This window comes from Synchiropus splendidus, chromosome 12 (assembly GCF_027744825.2).
Source record: "Synchiropus splendidus isolate RoL2022-P1 chromosome 12, RoL_Sspl_1.0, whole genome shotgun sequence".
In the NCBI taxonomy this organism is placed as follows: domain Eukaryota; kingdom Metazoa; phylum Chordata; class Actinopteri; order Syngnathiformes; family Callionymidae; genus Synchiropus; species Synchiropus splendidus.
In genome coordinates, this window is record NC_071345.1 from 6,461,419 (window position 1) to 6,480,758 (window position 19,340).

Genomic DNA, 19,340 nt, shown 5'->3' on the forward strand with positions numbered 1-19,340 from the left:
CTAAAGATACAAAATTTAAAAAAAAGTACAACAAAAAAATGGAATCAACCTGAATATATTTTAGCTTAAGCAGTAAAACACTGATGGTTAAAAAAGTCTGAACTGAAATGAGTGCAGAATCCCAAAGCAAACACTGATCACTTTTGTCTCTTAGCTCACACTCATTTGCATCAAACTCAATCTTCTCATGACACTTTTATTTCCAAAGACTTTTTTTTGTAAAATACATTATTTACAATGCAGACATGAGGTTCCAGCAGCACCTGGGGAACGGCACCCTGCAGAGCGGCACCAGCTGCCCCGGGTTCAGGCGAGAAATCCGCTCCTCAAACCCACACAAAGCTCCTGGGTGTCGCTGCCAAGAGTCTATTTTGTGCGTCCGTGCTCAGTTGAGCTGTCTGATGATGGCGTTTATGTCGGTGCCACGGGCCCCGGTTTTCCCAAGATCCTTCAGAAGTCCGGCTTTGTCTCTGGCGGCGTGACGAGCCACAGACAGCTTGAAGGGCAGCAGGAACTTGTTGGCAGGAAAGAAGGACTCACCCACGGAGTAGATCTCGTGAATCAAGTCCTCCAGACAGATGATGCCATGTTTACCTGAGTGAGCGAGAAGACAATCAATTTGATCAAAGGTCAGATCAGTCACAGCAAAATCACTTCTTGTTGGAAGACTCACCCATGTGCTCCTCAATGACGGCGTTGTCTGTGAGAGGAACACCCTTCTTTCCGACCTTGGTCTGACCTCTTTTGAGAATGAGCTCACGCACAGACTTCAAGTTTGGAAATCTGAGGAGAATCCCCCCCAAAACACATGAGAACAAACGCCTCCAAAGTGCCTCAGGCTCTTCGTTGGCCACTCACCCCCAGGCCACGTAGGGCTCCACGATCTTCAGGTCAGCGAGGGAACGCTCTGTGACTTTGATGAAAGTGCCACTGAAGATCTTCCTCAACCTGAACCTCCGGATCACCTTCATCACCTTCATGCTGACGCCTTTGATCCTGTGGAGACCACGCATACGTTTGACATCGAAACTTTCCCTGATTTTGAGCCACTACTGAAAGAACCGTGACACAATCGTCTCCCAAAATAATGAGACCCAAAAAGCATCTTCTCTCAGCTTGTCTTGTTCCGTTTCTCAAGATCTACCTCATGGAAAAGAGTTCAGTTGTAAACAAATCATCGATATCTTGCGATCAAAGCGATAGAAGTGTTTTATTTACATTAAAGCACTCAAAATGCATCATTCTTGCCCATGTGACTGAAGCTTTTGAGCGCTCTAATGTAAATAAAACCTGGCAAGTTGGTCTCCATGCTGGACCCCATTTTGAAGTGATCCTCATGCATTTTTCAGCCTGCGGCTTATAGACCGCTGCAGCTTATGCATGAACATTAAATTTAGTGGCTGCGGCTCATATTCCCGCGCGCTCTATGGTACAGAATTTACGGTAATTTGGCTGATAAAGCGGTAGCCATCGCTGTCCTGTTTGCTAGCTCACTTACTTCCTGATGCGCACAGCGAAGATGAGACTGTTCTTGGCAGGCGGCAGAGGCGTCGCAGGTCTGCTTTTCAATCTCAAGATGCGCGTCTCATCTCGATGCCTCTGATGACTCTCCTTCAAAAAGTCTTCCAAGCGCTTGAACTTCAGCGGTTTCCCTTTGGACACCTGGAGTCAGAACGCAACAGCATGTTTGATCGGTCCGTAATCCAAAGTGAATATGGATGTCAGAGGAAGAACATGAGCAAAAATACCTTTCTCTTTTCTTGCAGGGCGAGTTTAGCTTGTGTTGCCTTTATGGCCTGGTAAGCTTTTCTCTTCTTCAAGAGGTACTCAGGGACCAACTTGATCTTTTTTGGTCTGATGAGAAGAAGCACAGATCATGAGCATATAGTGCAGAACAAGGTTTTGTTCATGTCAAGCGGCAGGGATAATTGGGTGATCGTACTCGATACACCACCAAAAACAATCCCCACGATGAGAATTCTGCATCTCACGTTAACTACGATAAACACATGGCTCCTTTGCTGCATTGGGCCTGCATACATGAAAACCACACGGTGAAAATAGTTGGATATTGGACGGACCTCTGCTCCGGTGGCAGCAGTGTCCTCTTCCGTGTCCCCATTAGGGTTCACTGATCGCGGACACACTCTCACAGGCAGCGCAAATGCTACAACCCACCATCAGTTAGGGACCGTCAACAAATTCTAAAACAGTCAAAGTACAGTGGTACCTCGGTTCTCGACCACAATCCGTTCCAGGCGGCCGTTCGAGAAGCGATTTGTTCGAAATCCGAATCAATTTTTCCCATTACAATGAAGGGAAAAAGACACAATGCGTTCCAAGCCTTAAAATAGGCTTTTGTAGGAGTGAATGTAGAGTGTCTGCTGCAGGTGCGCTGTTCCTCTATGTGTGTGGCCGCTGCATGTGGGAGGGGTTGCCGAGTGAGTGACGTCTCTCCAGAAGTGAAGAGGTGCCCGGTGCGTGTCCAGCTCTGAATGTGCGCTTCTGTGCAGTTTGGCTGTGACAAAGTCATAAACCAAGTCACGCTCTGTCCCAGACTCGCCTCATCCCTGTCCCAGCTCCAGCCCACAACAGGACATCAAACCCTGGAGTGGAGGTGTGGAGAGCGAGCACCTCCCCTGTGACACTCTACCACGGTCCAGTGCGGAGACAGGAAAGGTTTTACACCTCAATATGAAGAAAAAACAGTCAGTAAATATAGCTAACGGGACACGTCTGCATACAGAGGCTGCGTTATACACACTAACAAAGCGCGTCGTGGGTCAGCTGATAGGTCCACGCACGTTATGTTTTTTCCGGCTTTTTTCGGGGACATTTGAGTTCTGGATTTTCGTTCGAAATCCAAAGCAAAAAAATCTCGCCATTTTTGTTCAAACTCCGATTTGTACGAATTCTGGGACGTTCGAAAACCGAGGTGCCACTGTATTAGTGAAATCTTCAAACATGCCAATGAAAGACAACCACTTCAGGAGGGAGAATTGTGAGAATGCATTTCATCACACAAGACAAGGGACTGACAGTTTACATAATGATTCCAATAACAATAATTCACATTATCTCTAATGTTTCTTCAACAGCATCTTGCAAATGTGTCCAGACTGGTCCATAGTTAAAGTAAACTGTTAAGAGACATGAGACACAGCAGACAGACGGCTCAATTTAACCCCTAAATAAAGCTGGCAGAGCAGTTTGTCAGACACCAGTGGGTTCTACCAGAGACGTGAAACATTGAATTTCTCATCTCTACACTTAGTTGACTATTATATTTAAACATAAACAAATGATGTTGGAGACAAACTCCACTGACAAGTTTCATCATAAAACAGTTTCAAGAGAGACTGCAGTGTGTCCAAAACATGGAACTGAATGTAGAGTGTAAATGTTAAATGTTTATCGTGATAACTGGCAACATTTATCTTTTTTTTGCCCATATCGCCCATCCCTAGTTGTTTAGAGTGTATGCTACTGTAAAAGTGCTGCTTCTCTTGACACATCTTCAAAACAAATCGAAAAAGAAATACTGCACTGATGAACAGAAGAGTTGACCACAAAAACCTGACCATTACACACTGTATATTCAGGCTGTCTCGCCACACAGACGTCAACATTACAGTCATTCAGGCCAGGTAAATACTCAATGCCCATAATCATAATACATGCAGGGTCGCTGAAAGATCTCAGCAACACCACGTACACGCAGAAATCCGTTACGTCCAGAATTCTGACGCGAGTTTTACACGCAAAAGACCATGTGAAACCTGGTCCCTTTAAACAACTTCAAACGGATAAATATCGTGTGATATCGCCACATTATAGCATTGTCGCAAACATGTAACCGGTAACTAAACAGATATATGTAATACAACAACGGATGGTTCGAGATAAAAAAGATAAACAAATACACATACTGTTCCTCCGCCATGGTGAACTTTCAGGCGAACACCGGAAGATGACGTCAACAACACGCGACATCATGGCGCTGCAAAATATGTTTTATTAGACATGCAACCTTTAGATTAGTATCTACCGTCGTGGTTTCGTTTATATATTTTTTAGTATTTAAGTTGCAGTTAAAACAAACTAAAGTGTCGTTGTTGAATTACCGAAATAAAAATCGTCATCACTAAAAGACGGCTACAATTTATAAATTATGCATTTTGAATTTTATTTTCCTTAAAATGTACAGTTATTTTGATGTTTGGGCTCCTCTAACGATTTTGTTCATCTCAACGAATAAAGTTATTTATTGGAGAAAAAAGTTTTATTCAAACGCGCAGAGCGGAAGTCGACAGCGAGCGCTTCAACTCACCGCAGGTCTGTCTTGTTTTCATCAACAGTTAAGGTGAGCTCTCTTTCGATCAACTTCAGTTTGCAGGTGTTTCTGTAGAAGTCGCGTGTGAGACTTGAGTTGGACGGCTAGAGAAGCGAGGTAAGAGACGGGAACCGCTCAAATGTCGCGGCAGAACTGAAACGTGGAGCTGGTTGGGAAAGTAGTGAACGTTGTTCGGTCCTGACAAACGCAAGGGTTCCGCTCACTGTTGGAGCTTCAGCTCATTCGAATGCTCTTCATGTAATTTCATGCCATGCCATTTTTTTAAATGTTCAATTTGACTGCTAAATAACACTTGTCAACCGGACTTTAGATACGTTTATATCTCCCTACTGCTACGCCGTGCTCACCTTTGCATTATTTGATTTTGATCTGCTAGAAACTGATGCGAATGATTTACTTTTTTTTTATCATCGAAGTAGATGGTATTTTCCTCAAACCGTTTACTTCATGTCTTAAGCAAGGTATGCTTCATGCTTTAGTACTAAATCCACTGCGCTTGTTGGTAAAATGCCTTGATAGAAATATTATTTACTTGCTGTGTTGTTAGTGGTCAACTTGTTTTTTTTTTTTTTTAAATATTTGACACTGTTTGACTGTTGATGCTCTTGACAAACACAGTGTGGAGGATTAGAAACTCCTTTGTCTTTATTTGAAAATTATTTTCTATTTAAATTTCAGAATTTATGTTTTTTTTTTTAAGGGATTAGACCTTGTTTTTATAACACTTTATTTGTTACAATCACTTTTCATTGCTGTGTCTTGTTAGTTCCCCGTCAGCGCTGGCACTTTCCATTCACACTGACATCCTGCATGTTTCCACAGCAAACATGAGCTTGCGGGAGATCAGTGAAAACCTGAAGATGGCCCGCGAACACGCCCTGCTGGGGAACTACAGCTCGGCCAGTGTCCTGTACAAGGGAGTGCTGGAACAAATAAAGAGAAACTTGACAACGCGTGACGGCAACTTCCAGACAAAATGGCAGCGGGTGAGCCACTTTAAAAAGACAAAAAAAGACTTTGCTCCTTTTACTCTGCTCACACCAACATTGGCTTCCTGTTCAGTTATGCCAGGAAATCAGTGAAGAAAACCGGCAGGTGCAGGAGATCATGTCGACGCTGGACAACTTTCAACTGGACACAACGCCGGTCAAACCGCCAGATGATGATTTCGGAATAAGGCCTGTGCATGTAGAACAGAAGTACGGCTTCAGATTTTTGTCTTCAGTGGTGGTTGACTTTGTAAACAATAGCCATTTGTACATTCCTCCCCTGCTGGCATTAATCCTGAGGGGGTCTCATGAGTGAGATTAGCTGCCGCTGTATTTTCCTCTGGTTTGTTTGGCTTCAACCTCTCCATCACATTCTCCTCTCTCTCTGTAGACTTTCTCCTTGTCCAGTCAGACGCTCTTCCAACCCGTACAAAGACTTCAAACCATCAAACAATCGGGCAGGTGGGGCAGTGAGGGGTCAGCAGAGACACTCTCCCCGCCGCACCAACGGGGACAAAAGCAAACCGCCGAAGGGCAAAGACAGGAAGGAGGCCAGGGAGGGGAAGGACTCAGGCGGGAGAGCAAAGGACGATAAGGTAATGCTGAAAAAATCCACGGAGATTCATATCATTCCAAGGAAACTGAAGGCACATCATCTGACATGCAGAATAAAGAAGTGAAAAAGTTTGACGGCACAGGATACGACAAGGACCTGGTGGAAGCTCTGGAGAGAGATATCATCTCTCAGAACCCGAATATTAAATGGTTGGTTCCCTGGACCATATGGCACAAAACATGTGTATCATGTATTATATTTATATTTCAAGGGACGATATAGCTGACTTGGAAGACGCCAAGAAGCTCCTGAAAGAAGCAGTTGTGCTGCCAATGTGGATGCCAGCGTTCTTCAAAGGGATTCGGAGACCATGGAAGGTCATTTGATACTCCTGTAGTTCCAGGTCTTGAATGGATGCTCAGATCTGCTGCTCCTCAGGGAGTCCTCATGGTCGGACCTCCGGGCACAGGCAAGACGCTCCTGGCCAAAGCCGTCGCTACCGAATGCAGGACCACTTTCTTCAACGTGTCCTCCTCCACGCTCACCTCCAAATATCGGGGGGAGTCGGAGAAGCTGGTTCGGCTGCTGTTTGAAATGGTGAGTAACTCGGGGCCGGTTTCTTGGTGGGTTCGGTGAAAGACCACTGTCCTCCACAGGCCCGATTTTACGCTCCCACCACCATCTTCATCGATGAGATCGACTCCATGTGCAGCCGCAGAGGGACGTCGGAGGAGCACGAAGCGAGTCGGCGGGTCAAGGCCGAGCTGCTGGTGCAGATGGACGGTAACAATCACTTGACCCACGGATGTCGACACGTCGATAACCTGATCACATGGTAGGTGTGGGTGGAGCCTCTGAGAACGACGACCCCTCCAAAATGGTGATGGTCCTGGCTGCGACCAACTTCCCCTGGGACATAGACGAAGCTCTGAGACGACGACTGGAGAAAAGGATCTACATTCCTTTACCTTCGAGTATGGACCTTTTTATCTTAGGCAAAGTTCTTCGACCATGAAGTCTTGACTGTTTCACTGCTCCAATGGTTTTGGTTTGGATTTAAACACATGAAATAGTTCAATGTTGTGTGTCTCCGAAGCTGTGGGGCGTGTGGAGCTGCTCCGGATCAACCTGAAGGAGCTGGAACTGGCGGCCGATGTGGACTTGGACAAGATCGCGGAGCAGATGGAGGGTTACTCAGGAGCTGACATCACCAATGTGTGCAGGTGAGTGACTCGAATGAGTTCATTGGGATCAGAGAACCGAGTCGGGCTTGTGCCATCTGCAGGGACGCCTCTCTGATGGCCATGAGGAGGAGGATCGAAGGACTGACCCCAGAGGAGATCCGCAACATCTCCCGGGACGAGATGCACATGCCCACCACCATGGAGGACTTCGAGTCCTCTCTGAAGAAAGTGTCCAAATCGGTGTCCGCGTCGGACCTGGAGAAGTACGAGAAGTGGATCGAAGAGTTCGGCTCCTGCTGACACGCTCCACGTCCTCCAACCAAGTGCACTTAAAACATCTACCACACTTCCCCATCAAGCATTTATGAAGGCTGATATGGGATCAGTTTCAGGAGGTTTGATGGCATCATTGCTACGTTGTCAATCACACGCGATGCATAATCTTTAAAAAGCACAGCAGAGGAAGCCTCCTGCAGCTGCTTCTTCTGGACGTTTAGGTTGCCTTTTTTTAGACGTGAAAGTTTTATATCAAACCATTTGTTGCTTCCAATGTATCATATTTTCCTCTAAATAAAGTAAATATATCAAGTTACGTTGAGGAAGGTGTTGGTGTTTTAAAAAAAAAAGTTTGAAAATGTCACTTCTAACACACAGGTCTAGCTGTCCAACTGCTATTTGGGAGGAAAAAAAACTTTATTTTATGTGAGTTTTTTTGTCAGTCAACACATTTGAAATAGAATGTTTTGGCAACATCTTGACTGACATTTAAATCTACTTTGCACTGGACCATTTCAACCTTACAGTTTAGAATGGCTAAGACTTTAGAAAACAAATCAGTGATACATCGACATTCATGACCGTTGCGTTCCCCACTTCAGAATCCGAACTGCTTCTCCTTAATGATGGACACACAGCGACGGAAACAGATGGAAAGACTTTAATGAGCAGAGTTTCACACACAAATACAGTCCAGCTGTCGTCAATTCATGACTTAAAGTAAAATGCACGTGCAGCACCTCGGTGAACGCTCCCCATGTTTCATTCTCAGAGGTGACGCAGGTTTGAGTGCATGCTTTTGCAGAGTCTGACAGTAGCTTGCATTCCTTACGTGGACGACACATGCAGTGGGATTCATGCTGGACCCTGGGGGCCACACCGCACGGTGAAGATGCTGCCGCTTGGCCCTTAAGTCATGAACAAAATAAACAGGCTGCTATGAACAGACCACACATGCCGCGCTAGTTTAGAGTGCCACATCCATCGCAGCGCACTGAACACTTAACACACACATTCACAGAGGCACTGTGAGGACAATCATCAATCGAAGGCGAGAGTTTTTTTTTTCTCTTTGTAGTGGCGACAGGACTAGAACTGGACTAACTCCTATATTACATTCCACCACATTGAAGTGCAGTTACATCACCCTTGCTACATGTGCACCGCCCCCCAACATTTTAATCTTGACCTTTAACTTTGACTTGGGTGAATTAGTCATGGTTTAATGGTTGAACACAAACAGCTTGCTGATGTCTGAGTGACCCTCCAGCAGCAGCGTGTCCAGCCTGGGTCCATCATTCAGGTTTCACCCTGTGTTTTTCAACAATTTCAACGAATCACTTTCTTCTTTAAGAGCTTCAGTTACAGGTGCAATCCTGAATGATTTGAAAATCATCACGTGAATTCTCCAGTTTTTTAGTTATTTCTACTGAGTTATCTCCAATTCCAACATAAATCTTTGGCATTTCAAAATGACTGAGATGTGGGCTATTTTTAAAAGTGCTTTTCGGATGAATTATTGCAGGGTTTTTTTTCTTAAATGTGTGGGGCTTTGGGTGATAATATACAGTAGGTGATGACACATGGCAGAGATGTCGGTAATTTTACAGGCAATTTTAGAAATGCAGCCCCAAAAATATTGCTTTTGCTTGGGTCACAACCAAATGTAAGGGAACTACACCGCCAGGTAAAAGAGAGTGGACCGTGTACTTTGACAGTGAAGCGAAACAAGGAAAGGTTTCAGAAATGATCACAAGAAAAACACGGCCAAATGAGAAAATTCAAATAATATTCATGGTTTCTTCTCCTCCTCCTCCTCCTTCTCCTCCTCCTCCTCCTTCTCCTCCGGCTCTACTTCTATGTTTTCCAGCAGAGTGTGCTTCTCTTCCTCGGGTGTGAGGGTGATCGAGTTCAGGTGGAGTATGTGCCTGTGAAAACAGAAATGAGAAGTCGGGTTTAAAGATCAGTGGATAGTCAAAAACCACGGCGTCCCAAACTCACTTCTGTTCACACGAAGGGAAGATGATGTCCAGTATTTTGACGATGACAGCGGATCCGGCGACGCCGATCACGACCACCCACATGATCAGGAAGAACAGCGGCAGTGACTCAGAGCAGAAGCGCTTCAGGCGCTCTCTTGCTTCTTCAACCCACTGACACACAGCCTGAGGAGAAGCTCACGTGAGGTTTCTGACAATACGACCTCAACCACACCATGAAATGCCATTATTTCATGAGAAACATTGGCTGCAGTGACCCTTCAACAACATGCACATTCAAATAGCATTGTATTTTACATTGATATTCATAATAAAGACTTTATTTATCAGTGTTCTAACAGAATCTATGACTACGAATAAATCCTCTACCGATTTTTTTACTTACAGAGTACGGCGAGTCGAATTCTTTTCTGGGACCCTTTGTTTGATCCTCGTGGTTTGGTTCATCAAAATCCTCGTCATACATAACATCAGGGTCCATACGCAGAGGCGTCTCTGGGAGTTTACCTGGCGCTGCGATCTCTTCCTCTGTGGTCTCCGTGTGTTTCAGCGGATAATCGCTGGTGGTCTGTGACATCACTTGATCCTCCGCTGGCAAAACAATCCAGCAAACATCATGAGACCAAAGTGGACTCTTCAGAACAAGAGAGGTTGACACAAACACAATGCTTTGGTACCTCTTTTCCGGGAGGGAGGATCCGTGACAACAACGTCGTTCTCCCTCGGGAGGCTAAAGAGCTCGCTGTCTCTGATTGGGTAGATGTTTGTGTACTGAGCCAGCTTTTGGAAATCTGGACTCAGGAGGATTTTCACTTCACACATGTCTGGCTGTTGCACCTGAGTCAGACAAAAACAAAGTCAAACATTGTTTCTCCTTAACACATGTTTCTTCATATTCATCCACTCGTGCTGCAGCAGAGGGGAGGAGACAGAGCTGTGGTGGAGGACTTTGTTGCATGGTGTGAGCTGAACCATCTGCAGCTCTATGTGGCAAAATCCAAAGAACTGGTGGTGGACCAGAAGAGGACAGAGTCTCCTGTGACCCCTGTTTCCATCCGAGAGGTTGATGTGGATATGGTCAAGGACTATAAATATCTGGGTTCCACAATAAACTGGACTGGGCTTGGAACACTGAGGCCCTTTACAAAAAAGATTAATCGTTGCGAACAGACTCATCCGTAAAGCTGGTAATGTGGTGGGTGTGACACTGGACTCTGTAGAGACGGTGATGGAGAGAAGGATGCTCCTGAAACTATCACCCACCCCCTCCATCAGCTCCTGGTCCAGCACAGAAGCACACAAACCAATGGACTGAGACTCCATCTCAAAGACTGAGCGCCACAGGAAGTCCTTTCTTCCTGTGGCAATAAAAGTCATTCCTGTAAATGTACTGTTAAAGTTTGGTTTGGCACGTCCTTTTCTCTCAGCTTACGCTGCTTTGTTTATGCACAGTGTATATGGCCAGCTCCTACACTTTCCTCCACTGTCTTTTAATTTATTTTATTTTGTTGAGTATTTTACATTTTTATATTATATGTTGTTGTTTCCCTCGGGATTAATGAAGTTTTTCTGATTATGATTTAGGATCCAAGGGGGAAGACGTCACCGATCCATTGCAAGCAAGACATCGAGACACACCTACTCTGACACACACACAGTTCATCTACACCACATCTTTCTACCACTGGACTGGTGAGGCACATCAGCCAACTTTACCTTCTCTCCATCCATCTCAATCACTTCACTGAGGACCTGAAGAGCCACCACTTCTTCTGCGTCAACATATTTGTTTTGGCTCACCATGACTCGCGTCACAGTCGATACTACACCCCCACTTTCAAATTCTCTACTGCCATTGGTGCTGTCCACTGGGAAGAGTAATGACAGAATTATTAAGTGCGTATTCCACCGGCTTACAAATTAGAAAGCAAAAGGTACTTACAGAGAACAGCCTGACAGTTAAACCTGGTGACTCGTGACAGCTCAACTGGGATGTCATTCACCAAAATTTGCTCCTCTCCGACTGATACATTTAGATCAATCTGAAACACGAAGCAATTTTCTTCACATCAATTCTGTGTGACTGGTCAATAGCGAGAAGACTTTTACCTGCAGGTCGTTGGAGTCTGTCAGTGTCTCTGCTGTCACGTTGATCAGAATATTCTCCTACAAGCCAAACAACAGTTGAAAGGTTTGATAGCATCGGGAGTGCAATTGTATTGATGGAGTTATTGTCTCTCATTAATGTAGACCATTATGCCATAAATTAACGAATATTTCATTGTCCTGTAACGTTAAGACAAACAGTTAAAACACCTGAAGCAGTTTCTGATTCAGAGATGAGGGCACGGCTAACAATCCCAGCTAGCATACAACACAACGCAGCACAATTCAATTCTGAATCCAACAGCCAGAGCCTTGAAAACAACCTCACCGTGCTCCGTCGGTTGGGCGACGCCTTCGCGTATTGACTCGCACCAACCAACAGGAATAATAGACCAAGCTTAAGAGCCATTCCGACTGTTCAGTTAGCTTAGCACTGGCTCGAGACAAGCTGAGACGTAAACATTCCCAGGGAATATGAACTGCGCATGCGCGGCATGCTCTCGCGAGATCTTTGCAGTCGGCATGGCGGTGCTGCTTGAAACGACTCTGGGCGACATTGTGGTCGATTTGTTTACAGAAGAAAGGCCGAAAAGTGAGTCAAGTCTGTCACGGTATATCATATTACATGTGGCGTACACAGTGCCGCCTCATTTGGCGAGCAAACGAGCTGTTTTAAGTTGGATAACGAACCAGAACAGTTACAATAATAGCTAACGGTGAGTTAGCACTGTGTAGCTCCACCACCAAATGGCTCAACAATGTTAACTGTCTCAGTAATATTATCTCCAGATGACTAATATTTGGCGATGGTTGTAGTTTTACATGGCAGGAAACCACGCTTCCTAAAACCACAGCGGTAGAAGCGTTTATCGTGAGTCTATTCAGGTGATTTGTCTCGTTTCTACTTTACTGACGTTGTCTTCCGTTTCAGCGAGTCTGAACTTCCTCAAGTTGTGCAAGATAAAGTACTACAACTACTGCCTCATCCACAATGTCCAGGTGAATGTTTTGCTGTGAAAGTGCGAACCCTTTCTACATGCAGTTACTTCGACTGACTGAGTGTGGCGACAATACCAAATATATTTGTGGTTTCTGGCTCACTACACGCGAAGTGGCATATTATTTAGTGAATTATTATATTTTTTTCTTAATTTTTTGTATCAATTTTTTTTATTAACAATAACAAGCACCCACTAGAGTCTCTGTTTTCAGAATATATATTAAAATGAAAAAAAGAACAAAAACAGTCAGTATTATACACAGTCATTTTCCACTCTCTCTCTCTGATCTTAACATATATTGAGTTCCAGGATTTCACATTTATTTAGTGAATTATTTGTTGACTGTTGTCTGTTTTCGTCCATAGAGAGATTTCATCATGCAGACCGGGGACCCCACTGGGACTGGAAGGGGTGGCGAGTCGATCTACAGGTCAGTCATCCTCATCTCCGCCTTTGTGCTTCACGTTCACTGCTGCTCCCTGTGAATGTAAGCATCAATCTCTCTGAGCAGCAAGCTATACGGTGACCAGGCTCGCTACTTTGAGATGGAGAAACTCCCACGCATCAAGCACAAAAAGAAAGGAACGGTGTCCATGGTGAACACCGGCAGTGGGCAGCATGGGTCGCAGGTGGGAGCAAGGGGCTGAGGTTTTTGCATCTTGTTGCAAGTATTGTTGAGGTGGCCATTTCTGTTTTCAGTTCCTCATCACCTGCGGGGAGAGCTTGGACTACCTGGACGGGGTTCACACCGTGTTCGGGGAGGTGTCAGAAGGCATGGACGTCCTGGCGAAGATCAACGAGGCTTTTGTCGACAAGGATTTTGTCCCGTTTCAAGACATCCGGTGAGTGTTCCGGCCAACCCTTTGTTTGTTTGTTTGTTTGTTTTTTTTTAAAGATGGAATTACATCATCTAGGGATGAGTGATAACACCACCAAACACAATCTCCACGATGACAATTCTACATCTCACGATAAATTCGATAAACACGCATCTCACTCGCTGCATTGGACCTGCACACGTGAATATTACAAGGCCGCGACAGCGCACCGACAGCTGATACCGGCGTGCCACAGTTGTGGAGAGTGTGGTGGACTTTGGTTCACGGTCGTAGTTTCAAACTTATTTTTAATACAGAGAACCTTTGATAATGGCACTGGTCGACTCCGAGTCTTTGGATCCGTGTTTATTTTATTAGATACTCTTATTTCATTAGGTTCTCCCACGCGGTCGTCTGCCTTGTTCACATCAGCACATGCAGGTCTCCCGCTGAGCTGGCACCTCGGCCAAACACAGTAGTGAGAATAGTTGGATATTGGACGGCCACTCCAGTATTGGCGGTGGCGGCGTCCTCTTCCGTGTCCCCATTAGGGTTCACTGATCACAGACACACTCTCACAGGCAGCGCTAATGCTACGACCCGGCGTCTGTTAGGGACCATCAACAAACACTAAAGCAGTCAAAGTAGTAGTGAAATCTTCAATAAGGCAATGAAAAACAACCATTTTAGGAGACCGGTCCATAGTCCAAGTTAGGAGACATGAGATACAGCAGAGAGACGGCTCAATTTAACCCCTAAATAAAGCTGGCATAGCAGCCTGTCAGACACTAGTGGGTTCTACCAGAGACCTGACACATTGAATTTTTCATCTCTACACTTAGTTAACTATTATATCTAAACATAAACAAATAATGATGTTGGAGACAAACTCCACTAAGTTTCAGCATAAAACAGTTTCAAGAGAGACTTTAATGTCCAACACATGGAATAGCATGAAAATGGATTTATTGTGATAAATTAGCGCAGAAATTACATTTATCGCGATAACTTTTTTTGTCCATATCACCCATCCCTAACATCAGCCCATCAAAATAAAAGCCAAATTAAGACGATTATTTCTTGTGCTTCAGGATCAATCATACTGTCATTTTGGATGACCCATTTGATGACCCACCTGACCTACCAGTCCCGGACAAATCCCCGGAGCCTACCAGAGAACAACCGGATGTAAGCAGTTTTTTTTTATTATACATTTTGTACATATTATTTCATTGAGGTTTTTCTTCTCAATGAAATATTTTTGTCCTACAGAGCGGCAGGATTGGTGCCGATGAAGTCATTGATGACACGGAAGGAAAGGCAGCGGAAGAGCTGGAGGAGAGATTGAAAGAAAAAGAAGCTAAGACTCAGGCTATCCTGCTGGAGATGGTGAGGAAAAACATCCACTCACACGTAGTCACGCTAGAGTTTTCAACTGCGTTTTTTTTTTTTTTATAACCGTACAGGTGGGCGACCTTCCGGACGCAGACATGAAGCCGCCGGAGAACGTGCTGTTTGTGTGCAAACTCAACCCTGTTACCACCGACGAGGACCTGGAGATCATCTTCTCCCGCTTTGGTCACATCAAGAGGTGAGAAAAGGCTTGAACTTGCCAGGTGGTGTTACACTTCTAGTGGGGTGACACTTCTAGTGCACGGTCAGTAGGTGGTGCTAAAGGTTTGGGCGGTGTAGAAGCTACAGCTAGCAGTTGCCAACAGTGGCACCCAAGTATGAAGTCGGGGATGGACATGAGTTTGTGACCGTGATCAAAGGTTTTGGCAGTTTGGGAGAAGCCTTTGACTTGGAGTATTGTTCCACTGTCGTCAATTATGAATGACGAACTGAAGATGTTTTCGAACATTTCATTCAGCGTAACCTGAAAATCACAAATCTGGCATCTTAGCTTTTCTTTCTTTGTAGCTGTGAGATCATCAGGGACTGGAAGAGCGGAGACTCCCTCTGCTACGCTTTCATTGAATTTGAAAAGGTGAGACGTCGGTCCCTTGGAGCCCACTGTGTCACACTACTGGAACATACACTTGCACCCACCTGTAGCTTCTCATTGCTCCCTCTCATGTTTCTCTTCTTGGCAGCAAGAGGACTGTGAAAAAGCCTATTTCAAAATGGACAACGTGCTCATTGACGACCGGCGGATCCACGTGGACTTCAGCCAGTCAGTAGCCAAGATCAAATGGAAAGGAAAAGGTATTGTAGAAAAGACAAGTGGTGTGAGAACGGTTGGACATCATGTGTTCTGGAGCGCACGGCTGCGGAGCCCAGATTATAGCTGTGTTCCTCTGGACTTGTCAGTTTAGTTGAATAATATTAAAATAACTAGGGATGCTCCGATCGATCGATCGGTCGGTCACACACCGTGATTGGCCAATCTCAATGTTCAAAAGATTCTTTTAATCTGCCATTTAAAGTTTGCAAAATTGCTCTGCAGGGAAGCGCGTTAAAATTAAATACGCCATTTAAAACTCCAGCACTCGCAGCACAGAGTTTTCCGGGCCCATGAAAGTGAGACTGCTGGTTCCTCAGCAGCAGGCTGTTAGCGTAGCTGACGCTTGGCAACACCCGCCGGTCCGAGCGTGACATTCGGAATGATAAGAAATAATCGTTAATTTCACCCAGCTAGGTGAGCAGCCTTTCTCAGGTGTCGTTTAGGTGGAGACGGAACCGGATCCGTTACCGTGGTGGAGTCAGGTGAAGCGTTTGTCAGCCACCTGAATCCGAAACATTTGAAAACGTCCGGAGTGGAAACTTTCATAAATGAAGTGCTGTCTGTCTTGGAGTCCCGCTACAGTATGGACATATTTCACAGACATAGCACAGTCTCTACAGATTCACCGGCGACGTCTCGTATCGAATACAGAATAGCATTTAGCAAGGTTTTTCTGTTTTTTTGCCTCCTTGAAGAGGTATATAAAAACATGTCTGACTTAAAGTTCATGTTTTCACATCATGTACACAGAAGGTCTCATCATTTTGAATACAAATTCATTGTCAATCCATGTGATCAGTAACAAAAACCCTGATGGGAGCAACCCTGAAAATAACCTCTCTGTTTTCTCTGAGGCGGTAAATACACCAAGGAGGACTTCAAAGCCTATGAAAATGACCTGGAGAAGCGCTCCAAGCTGACCCTGAAAGACCAGGCCAAACCCAAACAAGAGTATCCTCTCCAAGCTCATGTGTCTCAGTCCTGTTGACAATAGCTGTGGTTCACCTCACCCCCCACGTCCCGGTAACTCCCTTGACTCTCCAAAGTTCCAAATACGACCTTCTGCTGGACGAGGAGGAAGAGGAGCGGGGACATTCTGAGAAGAAACACAAAGAGAAGAAGCACCATCAGCATCACCACCACTGGGAGGACGACAGCAGGAAGTCGAAAAAGCACAAGGTGTGTTGAAATTACGCCGGGGCAGCTTCTGCTAAACCTAACATGTGATGACAAAAATGATAGTCACTGATGGAGCAGTTAAAATCACATGATGGCGCAACATGTCACTTTTTGATTCATGGACTGGTTCAAAGCAAAGTGAATGTCTGACTCTCCTGCCAGCCGTGAGCCCATCGGTCATGTGCTTCAGTCATCACAGAGGTGCGCTGAGATGATAGGAGGGAAAGTAAACATTGTTATAAAGTCTGCAATTATCATGGACGGTCATTCACTCCACTCACGGTGATTATGATGCTGTAAAAAGTTGATATGGACGCACAGAGTCTGATAAAAGCAGCAGTGTGGGAGATGAGACACTGCGCCACAAACATTTTCAGATGTTGGTCATGGCCGCTTCTACGAACACACTCCAACACAGAGCCTTGGTCTGCTTTTAGTTAGGGCTTAGTGACACGCTTCAGTCATGCCCCGCAATAGGTTTCAAAACAAACCTGGGCAGTGGCTCATCATCATCAGTTGGCAACGCCAGCGATCGTCATGGAATCAAGCCGAGGGGCGCGATTTGGTGACGTGGCGCTCAATGGCCTCCAGCGTGTTTTGACTAAACCCAGAACTCCATGTGTGACTTGTTGAGCAGCATGTAGGACGAGGTTGCAGCAAACATTTAGATGTCACCGACACGGAGTATGAGTGTTTTTTCTATATTGTTGTTGCGTTATTCATAAGGACAACACACACTTCCAGTCAGTAAAGTGGGAAGGAAAGGACAAGCGGAAAAACCTGTCCGTTCAATCTTTAGTCGGGTTCACCACCGAAAACACAAGCCTTGCATGTTAGAGCTTGCTGATCATGCACTTCCCAAGTTGGACTTTCCACTCATACCATGCAGTCGGAACCCTCCCCCTGCTGAAGTGGGGTTTTTTTGCTGCACATTTAAACAGTCCTCTTTATTTGACTCTTCCCTTGCAGGAAGGCGACAGCCGGCGAGACAGGAGGCGCTCTCGCTCCCGCTCCAGAGATCGGGAGCACAAACACAAGCCTCACTCCAAACACGGAAGAGACAAAGGTCACAGCTACAGGGAGAGAAGTCGCAGTCGATCGCCCGGAAGGTCGAAAGATAAAGACCGGAGTAGATACAGATGAGACCACGTGCCACTGATTCGGATGACTCGGCAGAAAAAAAAATAAAAAGATTTCAACCATTACTGATCAAGATATGACACTTCCTCTTTTCAAAGTTCACCAACCACTCATCCGTTCCGTTTGACCTTCAGCAATTTAGGAGTGGTGCTTTTTAAGATTCATAAGGCGGGTGGAAAAGGCTGGGTGGTGTCTGCCTCCTCCCACCTGAGGCAGCTGCTGTGGTCTGACAGCGTGGAATCATGTTGACTGGTCTCATCGGTGGAACATCAAAGCTGCAGGAGTCCAAACTGAAAAAACAACAACAGTGTGAGACCAGCTCTGCTTTCATGATGAACTCATGGTGTTTCTTGGAATTACTGTCATTATTTGAAGTGCAACATTGACATCACGTCGAAGGGCCTGTCGTCAATATAGTGTGTAAACTCTGGTGCGCTCACGCTCAAAGAGAAAACTCATTTCATAAGCCAGTTAGTCAGACTGAAGTACAAAATAATGTCACCAAGGAACTGTGTTTTCTACTGTCAAACCACTTCTCTTAAAATAAAAATTACGTAAGGTTGTGGGGTTTTTTTTTTACTTGTGAAAAGCTGAATAAGGACATATTGGGCAAAAAATATATAAATACTGTGCTAAATTTGTGCTCATTTTATCTAAGAATCTCAGTATTTCCAAACTACTCGTGTAAGAAAATCTTCATATATGATAACTTTTTTTAAATGTTACGATTGTATTACAAATTTTAACTCTGTATAAATATATTCACGTAAAATGACATGGTAATGCAAAACAATAGATGAAACTAAAATGTGTTTAAAGGTTCATAAATGGGTGTAAACAGAAAATATAACTGTAAATCATCAACTGCTAAGTTGCTGTAACAACCTGAAACAAGCACATTTTTTATAGTTTCACAAGGACCTCATAAGAAGGCGACGCCTGCACTGTGTTGATCGAAGACAAGATCGAATCCTGATGGATGGAACTTGATACAAGCTCTTCGGTGCAGGTACGTGAATATGGCCGGCAGGTGACTGTGCTTTGATTCTTCTGCAACACGTAGTCGCTCAGTCACCCACCACTCTACACTAGAACTCCAGTTTCTCCGATCGTCACTTGAACACGTTTCGTTTCATAGAAAGCCCCTGTTTGCTTTGAAACAAGCGTGTGGAAAATGACATGGAAACAATAGCCTGTGGCTTTCGACTTCCCCGCCTCAGAGCCACAAGCAGAGACTTCCCCTCCTGCCCGACGCTTTTATTCGGAACACACTTCTGACTGCGACTCAATCACAGTCGACACCTTACGTGACACACACACACACACTTGTGTTTCCTGTTGAATCACCGACACACAAGTATTGACTTTGACTCGCACTATCTACACGCTTTACCTGCACTGACTCTTGTTGACATTCCTGCAGTTACACATTGTCTAATAGTATGGACGACATCAATCGCCCTCTTCCTCGGCCGAACGACAACTTTTCACGCGTCTTTGATTCAGAAAAATG

The 19,340-nt window shown here is 45.0% G+C and overlaps 4 protein-coding genes across 5 annotated transcripts; 2 read left to right on the plus strand and 2 right to left on the minus strand.

Moving 5' to 3' along the window:
- Nucleotides 1-170: 170 nt before the first annotated feature.
- On the minus strand, nucleotides 171-3,976 carry rpl7l1 (ribosomal protein L7-like 1). Its single transcript, XM_053881722.1, has 6 exons — nucleotides 3,930-3,976; nucleotides 1,749-1,854; nucleotides 1,499-1,662; nucleotides 859-996; nucleotides 674-783; nucleotides 171-594 (listed from the first exon to the last, which is right to left on the minus strand). Exons 1-6 carry the CDS (start codon nucleotides 3,941-3,943, stop codon nucleotides 386-388), a joined length of 741 nt encoding a protein of 246 aa, XP_053737697.1. The 5' UTR covers nucleotides 3,944-3,976; the 3' UTR covers nucleotides 171-385.
- katna1 (katanin p60 (ATPase containing) subunit A 1) lies at nucleotides 3,909-7,658 on the plus strand. 2 transcript variants are annotated; one of them, XM_053881717.1, is made up of 11 exons: nucleotides 3,909-4,363; nucleotides 5,177-5,340; nucleotides 5,417-5,553; nucleotides 5,735-5,939; nucleotides 6,011-6,108; nucleotides 6,171-6,276; nucleotides 6,338-6,496; nucleotides 6,556-6,682; nucleotides 6,739-6,873; nucleotides 6,996-7,122; nucleotides 7,185-7,658. In XM_053881717.1, exons 2-11 carry the CDS (start codon nucleotides 5,182-5,184, stop codon nucleotides 7,381-7,383), a joined length of 1,452 nt encoding a protein of 483 aa, XP_053737692.1. In that variant the 5' UTR covers nucleotides 3,909-4,363; nucleotides 5,177-5,181; the 3' UTR covers nucleotides 7,384-7,658. The 2 variants fall into 2 exon arrangements, with proteins under 2 accessions (XP_053737692.1, XP_053737693.1); XM_053881718.1 differs by lacking the exon at nucleotides 3,909-4,363 and adding an exon at nucleotides 4,368-4,450.
- A 274-nt stretch (nucleotides 7,659-7,932) lies between these two features.
- On the minus strand, nucleotides 7,933-11,941 carry ginm1 (glycoprotein integral membrane 1). The gene is made up of 8 exons (XM_053881720.1): nucleotides 11,794-11,941; nucleotides 11,469-11,525; nucleotides 11,302-11,401; nucleotides 11,076-11,227; nucleotides 10,037-10,196; nucleotides 9,745-9,950; nucleotides 9,361-9,524; nucleotides 7,933-9,287 (listed from the first exon to the last, which is right to left on the minus strand). The coding sequence occupies exons 1-8, from the start codon at nucleotides 11,872-11,874 to the stop codon at nucleotides 9,152-9,154; spliced, it is 1,056 nt and encodes a 351-aa protein (XP_053737695.1). The 5' UTR covers nucleotides 11,875-11,941; the 3' UTR covers nucleotides 7,933-9,151.
- Nucleotides 11,942-11,980: 39 nt separating this feature from the next.
- Nucleotides 11,981-18,410, plus strand: ppil4 (peptidylprolyl isomerase (cyclophilin)-like 4). The gene is made up of 13 exons (XM_053881719.1): nucleotides 11,981-12,057; nucleotides 12,397-12,464; nucleotides 12,832-12,896; nucleotides 12,978-13,095; nucleotides 13,166-13,308; nucleotides 14,376-14,472; nucleotides 14,557-14,673; nucleotides 14,751-14,875; nucleotides 15,205-15,271; nucleotides 15,378-15,489; nucleotides 16,363-16,459; nucleotides 16,555-16,687; nucleotides 17,657-18,410. The coding sequence occupies exons 1-13, from the start codon at nucleotides 11,988-11,990 to the stop codon at nucleotides 17,828-17,830; spliced, it is 1,386 nt and encodes a 461-aa protein (XP_053737694.1). The 5' UTR covers nucleotides 11,981-11,987; the 3' UTR covers nucleotides 17,831-18,410.
- The last annotated feature ends 930 nt before the right edge of the window (nucleotides 18,411-19,340 follow it).

Coding starts and splice junctions, on each gene's coding strand:
- ginm1 (XM_053881720.1), bottom strand. CDS start 11,874: ATGGCTCTTAAGCTTGGTCTATTATTCCTGTTGGTTGGTGCGAGTCAA. Junction 10,197..11,075: donor TTGAGATGGATGGAGAGAAG/GTAAAGTTGGCT, acceptor TGTCTGACTCAG/GTGCAACAGCCAGACATGTG. Junction 9,288..9,360: donor TTCCCTTCGTGTGAACAGAA/GTGAGTTTGGGA, acceptor CTGTTTTCACAG/GCACATACTCCACCTGAACT.
- katna1 (XM_053881717.1), top strand. CDS start 5,182: ATGAGCTTGCGGGAGATCAGTGAAAACCTGAAGATGGCCCGCGAACAC. Junction 5,341..5,416: donor TCCAGACAAAATGGCAGCGG/GTGAGCCACTTT, acceptor CTTCCTGTTCAG/TTATGCCAGGAAATCAGTGA. Junction 5,940..6,010: donor GGAGAGCAAAGGACGATAAG/GTAATGCTGAAA, acceptor TCTGACATGCAG/AATAAAGAAGTGAAAAAGTT.
- ppil4 (XM_053881719.1), top strand. CDS start 11,988: ATGGCGGTGCTGCTTGAAACGACTCTGGGCGACATTGTGGTCGATTTG. Junction 12,058..12,396: donor TACAGAAGAAAGGCCGAAAA/GTGAGTCAAGTC, acceptor CTTCCGTTTCAG/CGAGTCTGAACTTCCTCAAG. Junction 13,309..14,375: donor GTCCCGTTTCAAGACATCCG/GTGAGTGTTCCG, acceptor CTTGTGCTTCAG/GATCAATCATACTGTCATTT.
- rpl7l1 (XM_053881722.1), bottom strand. Junction 997..1,498: donor TTCGCTGTGCGCATCAGGAA/GTAAGTGAGCTA, acceptor TGGTCTCCACAG/GATCAAAGGCGTCAGCATGA. Junction 784..858: donor GAGCCCTACGTGGCCTGGGG/GTGAGTGGCCAA, acceptor GATTCTCCTCAG/ATTTCCAAACTTGAAGTCTG.